Here is an 11,230-nt window from a genome sequence, read left to right on the forward strand (position 1 = left end):
CCCACTCTTTTTACTAAGAAGGTCAAAGGGGAGTTGTTTGTGTGCCAACTATATGTTGATGATATTATCTTTGGTTCCCCTAACAAATCTTTCAATGAGGAATTTGCCGCTCTCATGACCTCTAAGTTCAAGATGTCTTCGATGGGAGAGTTGAAGTTCTTCCTTGGATTCGAAGTCAAACAATGAAGACAAGGAACCTTCATCAACCAAGCCAAATACACTCAAGACATGATAAAGAGATTCAAGCTAAGTGATGCCAAGCCGGCTTCCACTCCAATGCCCACCAAGCGCCAACTTGACATTGATCCCAATGGTAAAGCGGTGGATCAAAAGGTATATCGCTCCATGATTGGATCCTTGCTTCACCTTTGTGCATCTAGACCGGATATCATGTTGAGTGTGGGAATTTTTGCACGGTTTCAAGCCGCACCTAAGGAAAGCCACTTTGTGGCGGTCAAGCGAATCTTTCGATATTTGGATCATACCCCAAACTTTGGCTTATGGTACCCAAGAGGAGCAAACTTCAAGCTTGTAGGTTATTCGGACTCGGATTGGGCGGGAGCCAAAGTGGATAGGAAGTCCAGTTCCGGAGGGTCCCAATTCCTTGGTTGCTCTTTGCTAAGTTATTCTTCTAAGAAGCAAAGTTGTGTGTCTCTCTCGTCAACCGAAGCGGAGTATGTGGCGGTCGATAGTTGTTGTGCACAACTTCTATGGATGAGGCAAACTTTAAAGGATTACGGTGTCATTTGTGACAAAGTGCCTCTTTGGTGTGACAATGAAAGTGCCATCAAGATTTCTCTCAACCAGGTGTAACACTTCAAGATGAAGCATATTGAGATTCAGTATCACTTCATCCGGGATCACATTAGGCGAGGGGAGATTGAGCTCAACTACGTCAACACTCATGATAACCTTGCAGATATTTTCACGAAGCCCTTGGATGAAGCAAGATTTCGCGAGTTAAGGCATGAGCTAAATATCATTGATTCGAGCAATGTTGCTTGAACCCTTGCACACCCCACCATACTCAACTTGTTATCTTGTTTAGGTGTAGGCATGGACATAGGGGGAGTGTTGTTCTCTCAATGAACTCTCCCCCCCCCCCATTATGCATAAATTGATCAACTCTTTCACATTAGCCATTGTTGATGGTACTTGTGCTTCAAAGACGAGTTTTGGTCATGGGCCCAAGGATAATTCTTCGCGGTGCCATACCAATTGACTCCAACATAGGTGGCTCCGGCCACCGCCCTCTCTTTGGAGAGGTTGTGTTGAGTGTTTTAGTCCTTGTTGTCTCTTGTATTCCTTTGTCGTGTCGAGCTTGTGTGTGTTGTCTCGTGTGTCAGCGTTTCGTGTGTCCATTCGCTTGAAGGTTGCTATGCAAAGGCCTTTTGTTTTCTTTGTTCTTGAAACTTGCATCCTATTGAGCACACAGTACTACCGCGGCTTGCCACGGTACTACCACATGAGCAGCGCATGGTACTTCTGCACCCAGCGTGGCAGTAATTTTTTACTGCCGCCTGCGGGAGCGGTACTACCGCCCATGGTGCGGTACTTCTGCCCAGGCAGTACTACCGTGATGACATGCGGTACTACCGCGCTGTCGAGGGCGTGTGGGGGTTAAGAGCGGGCAGGGGGAGTTCCAACTCCCCCATACCCATTCATCTGTTTCTCCCCACGCCGTCTCTCTCTCTCTCTCAAGAACGGCGCTGGAGACCCTTGCCGGATCTCCGTCTCCGGCCGCTCTCCTCGGATTCCGTCCGGTGGGATCGTTCCCCACCACTCCTTCTTGTCATGTAACAAGGTTTCTCCCCAAATCCCTCTCTCCTTGGTTCGTTCTTTCGTTTCTAGGCTTTTGGGGAGATACATGTTGTTCTTGAGATTTTAGGCCAAATCTTTGCAAGAGTCGGATGTAGGAGAGTAGTAATGCGTAGAGATTGTACCTGATATATTGCCCCGTGGTAGATTTGATCGACCGTAGTACCGCTTTGTTGTCACGGTTGTGCTCAGATCCAGTGGCGGATTCGGATCTGAAACCGTGCGGTACTACCGCTTGTACGGTACTACCGTTCCTAGGAGCGGTACTACCGCGCGAGACGCGACACTAAAATTCTACTATCGCTCCAAGACCCGGTACTACGGTGCCACCGCGCGGTACTACCGTGACTAGGAGCTGCACTAGAATTTTAGTACCGCGCGGCCAAGCGGTACTACCGTTGTTGTCAAATCTCTCTCATGGCAATTACCAAGTGCGCCTTCTACTTGTTTCACCTGTTTTGCTATGGTCTTTGCATTGATCTTTCTCGCTTCTTGTGCGTGTTTTGTGTTTTGTGTTTTATGTCTTAGGTGGTGGCTGCGGTGCCCGCCGTTCCAATCCCAGCCATGACATGGGCTCCAAGCGTGTGCGCAACCAAGATGAAGCTCCAGAGGGCTCCAATGCCCCACAACGCAGGACCAAGACCACCGCCACCAAGAACAAGGAGCCCTCCATGGGCATGGATGAGATACCACTGGTTGAGTTTATCACTCCAAGGAAGATCAATCCCTATGTGAATCCTCGTGCCAACTTCAGAGGGAATGACCTGTTCTGGACCAAGCAACATAATCTCATTTATCTGGATGTGATCAAGGGCAAGCAGAACATATATGTGGACGTGCACTGGATTGACATGAATCACATGAGGGATGATAAGCACCGTGCCTACTTTGGTGAGGCCTTGGATCTCGTGGAGCAGTTTGCCATTGAGGATGTGATCTCTTTCCACCTGGACTTTGATCCCGAGCTTGTGGCCCAGTTCTTTGCTTCAGTTCACTTCCACACCGATGAGGAACGAAGGATGACCTGGATGACCAATGGATGTCAATTGACTGCTACATGGAAGGACTTCATGGATTTGCTCCACGTACCTGATGAGGGGCTCAACACGCCGGTTGGCAGTACCGCACCTTACGCGGTAGTACCGCGCCCCCGGCGCGGTAGGATCGTGCGCTCTGGCCAGGCTCAGCTGCATGCGCGGTAGTAGGAGCGGATGTAATTTTTTACATCCGCGCCCCACGCGGTAGTACCGCTCCTGGCCTGCAGTACTACCGTGTCGGGTTTTTGCATAGATCCCAACTCAGCGGAAGTTGCCACGGATGTATTTTTATATGTCTGCGCCTTCTTAGAATCTAGACTATCCCTGCCTTACGGTAGTACCGCAAGGGGGAGCGGTAGTACCGCGCCAGTGGTTCTATTGCCCTCTGCTTCACTGCATTTGGGCGGTTCTGATTTCTGCTGCTCGGGCGGTAGTACCGCGGGGCCCTGCGGTAGTACTGCGTGCCCTTGCGGTAGTACCGTGTCCCTTGCGTGGTAGTACCGTGCTACGCAGGCTGAGTTGGTGGATAACGGTTGGATTTGTTCTTCCACTATACAAGGGGTGTCTTCTTCTCCGAGTTGACAACCTCTTCCGTCCCCAAGCTCCATTGTTGCTCCAAGCTCCATTTTCGCCCGATCTCTCTCCCTAGCCAATCAAACTTGTTGATTTTCTAGGGATTGGTTGAGAAGGCCCCGATCTACACTTCCAACAAGAGAAATCCGATTCCCCCCACTAATCCCTTGTGGATCTTGTTACTCTTGGGTGTTTGAGCACCCTAGACGGTTGAGGTCACCGCGGAGCCATATTCCATTGTGGTGAAGCTTCGTGGTGTCGTTGGAAGCCTCCAATTAAGTTGTGGAGATTGCCCCAACCTTGTTTGTAAATGTCCGGTCGCCGCCTCCAAGGGCACCAATAGTGGAATCACGGCATCTCGCACTGTGTGAGGGCGTCAGGAGAATACAGTGGCCCTAGTGGCTTCTTGGGGAGCATTGTGCCTCCACACCGCTCCAACGGAGACGTACTTTCTCTCAAAAGGAAGGAGCTTCGGTAACACATCCTCGTCTTCACCGGCTCCACTCTTGGTTATCTCGTGCCTTTACTTGTGCAAGCTTATTTGTGTTATATCCCTTGCTTGCTTGTGTGCTTGTTGTTGTTGCATCATATAGTTTGCTCACCTAATTGCATGTCTAGACAACCTACTTTGATGCAAAGTTTAAATTGGTAAAGAAAAGTTAAAAAAATTAGTTGCATATTCACCCCTCCTCTAGTCAACTATATCGATCCTTTCAGAGGGCACCCCCCCAAGCCCAATCCGAATTGGGTGGGGGCCCAGCCCCCCTTTCCTTCTCCCTCTCTCCTCCTTCCTTCCTCTCCTATTCCAACTAGGGAAGGGGGGGAATCCTACTCCCAGTGGGAGTAGGACTCCCCCTAGGGCGCGCCATAGAGAGGGCCGGCCCTCCCCTCCTCCACTCCTTTATATACGGGGGAGGGGGCACCCCATAGACACACAAGTTGATTGTTTAGTCGTGTGCGGTGCCCCCCTCCACAGATTTTCACCTCGGTCATATGTTGCAGCGCTTAGGCAAAGCCCTGCGCCGATAGCTTCACAATGACCGTCACCATGGCGTCATGCTGACGAAACTCTCCCTCGACCTTAGATGGATCTAGAGTCCGTGGGATGTCACCAAGCTGAACATGTGCAGATCGCGGAGGCGCCGTACCTTCTTTTCTAGGATCGATCGGATCGTGAAGACGGACGACTACATCAACCGCGTTGTCATAACGCTTCCGCTTTTGGTCTACGAGGGTACGTGGACATTCCCCTCTCATTGCTATGCATCACCTAGATGGATCTTGCGTGTGCGTAGGAAGTTTTTTGAAATTACTGCGTTCCCCAACAAAACGGGCCAAGCTAGTGGATTTCGGCGTGTTGAGGCATGACTGGGAAGTTTTTTCGACGCCAGCGCGAAAAAAATCGCTCTGAAGGGCCTGTTGGGGACGCGGCTGGAGATGCTCTTACCCCCAGCCTTCGCATTGATATGGACCAGAAAGCCTGACTCCTTGGTGAAAGTCTATCGAACCAGCTGAGTTGTTCACTTGATGCATCACGTGTCTGCACATGTCAACCAATTAACTACTCGTACAAAGTTGAGTCACTTATTTTGGGACGGAGGAAATATTTCCCAAACCCAAAAATAAATTATTTTCCCCATAAAAACTAATTTACTATTATTGTCTCAAAAAACTAATTAACCTATTATTAGTATACATGAGCAACATTCTAAAATTAAAATGAACTCATATTTGCAAAAATGGTTTGTGATACAAGCACATCATCTCCCACCTAAGCGTTCCTCGACCCCCCATGAGGTGACACCACGCCACATCGGGGCCTCCCCTGCCGCCACCCGAAGCCCTCTCTCCTCATCCCCTCCCCTCCCTCTGTTGTCGCTGGAGCCGCCGCCGGGCAAAGCCCGCACGGCATGGCGGCGAAGGGCTCCTGCTGGTCGTGGACGGGTGTGGCGGCAACAGCGCCCGCTCCCACTCTTGCTACTGCGGTGGCGCGTGGCGGCAGCGGCCAGAGGCGCGACGGCGGCAGTCGGCTGGCAGCGGCGGTGGGACAGGCTCGATCTACTACTCCCGCATGGGCCTGGGCAGCCCCGATCTCGCACCTTGTTGCTTCTTGTGCGTGGCATCTACGATCTGTGGCTCTGCCCGCATCACTTGGGCGTCGCCATAGCTGTATGTTCACCTGTCTCTCATAGGTGCTCATAAAGGACAGTGGCAGAGCTATAATTAATTTATCAGTGGAGACGAGTGCCGTTAAAATTTGTTGATGAGGGCCAGGCCATTGAAAAATAGCCTTTTAGCAGTAGATATTCATGAATTATGCATTGGTCATCACCGATTGAGCATAAAAATTACATTTATATATTTTATTTGTTTTTAGTCTCCCCCGGTCTCTCTAATACTTACTATTATTTTGCTAAAAAATAGGAAAAAAATTAAAATACAAAAATGAGAAAAACATACTTGTACCGTTGCCCGCTCGAAGCAACATATTTATATTCTGTTAAAATATATTTTTATTTGTTAAAATATATTTATATTTTCCTTCGAGCGGGCAACAGTACCATTTCTTATGTTTACATATTTTATTTCGAAAAGTTAGCAAATATATTCATGTATTAGAAACTATAAATCCAGAAAAAGACAAACAATTGAGAAACAACATGTAGACATCAGTCGACTTATATACTTAATCAAATTTAAATAGACCGAAATTTAGCCACATCCCAAACGCCATGAGAACGTGCAGCCATGGACTAATGCTGTTAATTTTTTTTTAGACAATGTTAAATTGTTTCTGAGAGGACTAATTTGTTTGGGAAGACTAATGATGTTAGTCAGTAATGCACCAGGCATCAGGTGAGCCGCTGGGCTGTCGATATGGGCTTTTAGTACTTTCCTGGGCTAGACTACTGCTTCCCTGGACAATAGAGAGGAGCCGGTTCCACCGGACGGACGGCCGCGCCGAACCTGGTTCGCTTCTACAGTATTTTCGCCGGGGGGAAAGTGAGTTTTCGCGGGGCGGCGGCGGAGGAGGCTCGTGCTCCAGGTCAGTGGTTCGCCGGAGATGGCCGGCGAGGGCGGAAGCGGCGGAGAGCGCAGCAAGGACCCGCTGGAGGGCGTCCGCGCCATCGTGCTCAAGCCGTCCGAGTCCCTCGACGAGTCGCGGTTCACCAAAATCGCCGGCGCCGACTTCAACGACGCCGGCCTCGGCCTCGACGGCCTCCTTGGGTCGCTCGCCTCCACGGGGTTCCAGGCGTCCAACCTCGGCGACGCCATCGACGTCGTCAATCAGATGGTACGGCACACCGCCCGCTTTCCCCTTCCTCCATCAGCTGCGAGCTTTGCCCTTTTCAGCATGGGATTAGTTCCCAGAACCAGGCGAAGCAGATACTCCAGCATGGGAGTGATTCATTCCGTTTATTTCGCCATTTGGAGCACTTGGATAGCCTGCATATATATCGTTTCGATGCCAGGGTGAAGCTGATGAGTGTTTTCCCCCCAAAGTAAATCTGTTAGATGCATCTGAACAGTCTAGCTGAGTGTGTGTGCGTCTCTTGTTTAATCCAAGTGCTTTGCGTTAAATTATCTGGAGGTGATCTGTATGAAGGAATGCCTGTCATATCACTATGCATGCTTCCAGAATTTCTGCCGATTTTCGCCACTCCTTACATTCTACTGACTCTTTCTCCACTGTAATTTGCTGCAATGAAGTTAGATTGGAGGCTGTCGCATGAGAAGCCAAGCGAGGACTGTGATGAAGCTGAACTTGACCCGAAATACAGAGAATCTGTCAAGTGCAAGATATTCCTTGGTTTCACTTCGAACCTTGTTTCTTCCGGTATACGGGATGTAATACGGTTTCTAGTTCAACATCACATGGTAAATGCTCCAACTCTGTGTCACGTGTGCAAATCTGAAAGCAAAGCAACTTTAAATATCATCTTAAGAATCTGTGTATTAGAAGTATGCCTAGTTGCCTAGAGATGTTTGTTCCAGTTAATCCACTAACTGCATAGCCATTGATTTCCCAATCCATGCTAATTATTTTCCACAAAATTCTTCAGGTGGATGTTGTTGTAACGACAGCTGGGGGTATAGAGGAAGACCTCATAAAATGCCTAGCACCAACGTACCGAGGTGAATTTTCTTTACATGGGGCACTGCTACGGTCAAAAGGACTTAACCGGATAGGAAATCTGTTGGTGCCCAATGATAACTATTGCAAGTTTGAAAACTGGATCATGCCACTCTTTGACCAGATGCTACAAGAACAATCTACCGAGGTAATGATTCCTCTTGGCTTAAACACAGCTGGTAATAATCTGTTTCAATTCTCGTCCCTTGTGTCCCTAGTTACCGAAATCCCCCATTAATGTGGATTATGGCTACCCTTCCTTGTATGTGTCATGTGCCCATTATAGTGCACATGGTAGCTTCTGATGCATAAATTAGCTGCAATGCATGAATAGGAGAGTACATTAATTATATCTTGTATTTAGCGACACTAGTAGTAATATAATTTTGATAGGGTTGTCTTCTAGTCTTTGAAAATTTCCTTAATTGAAGGGTACACAATTACTTTTCTGGAACAGCAAATAAGCAGGAAAGGAAAATAAAATAAAAATGAAGAGAACTTAAATCTGGCTCAAAGTACTTACAAGTTACAGTACAACAGTATTTGTTTCACATGCTATAGTAAGGATGCTTAAAACAACTGAAATTCTACGTAACATGAAGTCACGGACTTTATTGTAACCTGGCTCCATGAGTTTCCTTTCTTTCAGATGTATGCATCTAGCAATATATACACGAATAAACATCCAGACTACAGGATCTTGTCAAACCTAATGTGCGAAGTACACTTTATAAGTTTCTGCACGAATTGCTGAAGTCTACGCAGATATTGTTGCACCTTGGTTGATACTTGATCTTTTAATTAAAGATAATCCAGCATTTCCTACAATGTGAATTCTTTGTACAAGCTTCACTGCTGACCATACTTATGTTTCTTTTAATTTCTTGTTACCTACAGAATGTCTGGACACCATCAAAGGTGATTGCTCGTCTTGGCAAAGAAATAAATGATGAAAGCTCCTACCTTTATTGGGCATACAAGGTACCATGCTTTTGACAGTTCTTTGTAATTTTTAGAAATTATCAGAAAGTCTGCAGGCATGTGTTTGTTGTGTAAATGCTGATCATATTTAAGAAGTCTGTAAATAACTATGTTTGGTAAACAGGGAGATAAAGTAGGTTTTCTTCTTAAGAATTTTGTTGAGTTTGATTCTCTTATTGGTGCTGTTTTACCATAAAAAAATCTTAACCGTATCGAGTCTTATGATTTTACCCAGAAATAGTAATCATTCCTGAACCAAACTTTTGTTTTGTCTGAAGTGGCTGGTCACAGTTTAGCAGATGTAAGCATGGTAGAGTTGCTGGCTGGCTGTTACACTTATTGGGTTGTCCTTCACTGTATTGCATGGAGAATATGCTTCATACTGGGTTGTTTTTTCTGGGTTGAAATTCTTAACTTTCAAGAACTATTTGTTCAAAGACTGAAGTTGCAAAGTGCTGACTCGTTAAAATCGACCAGAACAATATTCCTGTATACTGCCCAGCATTGACTGATGGATCACTCGGAGACATGCTGTTTTGTCATGCAGTTCGCAATCCTGGTCTTATTATCGACATTGTACAAGGTAAGTTCCACTTTATTTGATATCCTTACTTTGTGTTCGTTTTCAAATGCTTGAACATTTTTGCAGATATAAGGCTGATAAATGGTGAAGCCATTCATGCAAGCCCAAGGAAGACAGGGGTCATAATTCTTGGTGGAGGCCTTCCAAAGCATCATATATGCAATGCAAATATGTTCCGCAATGGTGCAGATTATGCAGTCTATATCAACACGGCTCAAGAGTTTGATGGAAGTGACTCAGGAGCACGGCCAGATGAAGCAGTTTCATGGGGAAAGATCAAAGGTTCAGCAAAACCTGTAAAGGTACATATATAGATCTTCACAAGTTCAGAGATGTTTTTGTTTTGCGTTTTGCATACTAGTGGGCTCTGTTGGTGAAAAGTTCCTTAGGTATAAGGTATAATGACCATGATGCATCTGCTCATGTATCTTGCAATGGTTTATAGAAAATTTCATCCATGATCCTGAACTGGGTTATAATATTTAGACCATCTTGATTTATCATGATCCTGAACTGGGTTATAATATTTAGACCATAATCACTTTCCCATGTACAACTTTTACACTGTAGAATAGTATTGCAGCCTATGAGTTTATGTCACTATGAGTGATTTTAAGAGACATAATTGTGCTGTGCAATGGTGTCATACATCATATTTGATGATTGTTATCATTGCAATCTAACATTTCAGCTCTTGGAATCCAGGTCCACTGTGATGCAACTATCGCTTTCCCGTTACTTGTAGCTGCAACATTTGCACGTAGGTCTCATGGTGCAAATTCAACCAACTGAATTTCTGGCAGCGAACTAAGGGCCTCAAATTGATTTTTTATTGATCTCCAATTGTTTGTCTGGACTCTTTGGAGGATAACATGGAAGGTTTTTTGTCAGATGCCGACCACAGTTACTGATTCCTTTTGTTTGATGTACACCTGAGGTTGTAATACCAATTGTATGCTTTGTAATGAGATTATGTATGGAGTGCCAACATATTAGGAAATATTATGAAACGGACGGTTGTTCCAATATTTATCTGACTCTGGAAAACTGTGACTTTATAAAGAAATTATCTGGTGAGGATCCTTTGATCTTTCAAGACGGGGGACTTGAAAAGGTGGACATGCTTGGCTCAACAAAATAAAATTGTTCGGTTGGATCAGTTTGTTGATTGATCCCTCGTGCAAACGGGTGGGAAATTATTGCTAAAAGTGTACATGGAGATCATGATACAGTATTCTGAAAAATGCTTTGCAAATGCTATGGTGCCTATCATATCTCAGTTCGTTAACCGGCGTCTCTAGCCATTATCCGGTGAAGAGATGTAAGCAACCCGTTGAGGACTTGTTCGGTTTGTGGTTTCCCTAGATGATTCTTACAAGATTTTGATCCGGAATTTTCCCCGTGTAGAATTTGTTCCACATGAACAGGGGTACAAGATTCCAGAGGATTGTGTCTATATTGACCTCATTCCCGAGGAGGATCCTTAGCATTACGTGAGACCTCATGGAATTTTTTTCTAAGGATTTGAGTTGGCATCTCATTCTAACCATTTACTTTTCCTACCCCTGTGATTTGGAAACCATGTAAACTGAACGAGGCCTCAAAGAATAATGGCTAGAGACACGCTCCCCACAAGATAGATTACCAAATCGTTATTTCATCGTCAAACAACCAGAAGGAAAAAACAAGAGCATGAAATGAAACCAAACAAGTTTGGGAATTTCATAAAATGCTCGCGTTTTAATTTTTTTTCTTCCATACATTCAAAAAATGATCACCTTTTAAAAAAATGTTCAGAAATTACATAAACTGTGCATATTTTCAAAAAAAGTATTCTCTTTTATATGAAAAATAGTATTTTCGGAAAAAATCGGAATTTAAAAGAACCACCTAAAAAAGACGGCTACAGTGCCGCCAGTGCATCGGTCGCTGCTCCCGTGCGCGTTAAATGGGCGGCCCAGTCGTGGCCTTCCCCTTTGGGCCTTGATGTCTGACATGGGCCGCTGTGCATCCTCTCTTAAGCTTAAGCTTGAGGCCCAGCCCAGAAAACAGGGCAGCCACCGCCTGCGGAAGCCGCCACGCCACGCCGTGAAACTGTACAGG

At 45.8% G+C, this 11,230-nt stretch overlaps 1 protein-coding gene across 1 annotated transcript; it reads left to right on the plus strand.

Annotated features, from left to right (window-relative positions):
• The first annotated feature begins 6,372 nt into the window (after nucleotides 1–6,372).
• Nucleotides 6,373–10,155, plus strand: LOC119311753 (deoxyhypusine synthase-like). Its single transcript, XM_037587450.1, has 7 exons — nucleotides 6,373–6,723; nucleotides 7,140–7,307; nucleotides 7,493–7,711; nucleotides 8,461–8,544; nucleotides 9,022–9,127; nucleotides 9,194–9,429; nucleotides 9,833–10,155. The coding sequence occupies exons 1-7, from the start codon at nucleotides 6,493–6,495 to the stop codon at nucleotides 9,917–9,919; spliced, it is 1,131 nt and encodes a 376-aa protein (XP_037443347.1). The 5' UTR covers nucleotides 6,373–6,492; the 3' UTR covers nucleotides 9,920–10,155.
• The last annotated feature ends 1,075 nt before the right edge of the window (nucleotides 10,156–11,230 follow it).

This window comes from Triticum dicoccoides, chromosome 5B (genome assembly GCF_002162155.2).
Source record: "Triticum dicoccoides isolate Atlit2015 ecotype Zavitan chromosome 5B, WEW_v2.0, whole genome shotgun sequence".
NCBI lineage: Eukaryota > Viridiplantae > Streptophyta > Magnoliopsida > Poales > Poaceae > Triticum > Triticum dicoccoides.

What these genes read in the sequence shown, in the direction of transcription:
- LOC119311753 (XM_037587450.1), top strand. Translation starts at nt 6,493, where the DNA reads ATGGCCGGCGAGGGCGGAAGCGGCGGAGAGCGCAGCAAGGACCCGCTG. An exon ending in TCGACGTCGTCAATCAGATG is followed by an intron (nt 6,724 to 7,139) that starts GTACGGCACACC and finishes GCTGCAATGAAG; the next exon opens with TTAGATTGGAGGCTGTCGCA. An exon ending in TATTATCGACATTGTACAAG is followed by an intron (nt 9,128 to 9,193) that starts GTAAGTTCCACT and finishes ACATTTTTGCAG; the next exon opens with ATATAAGGCTGATAAATGGT.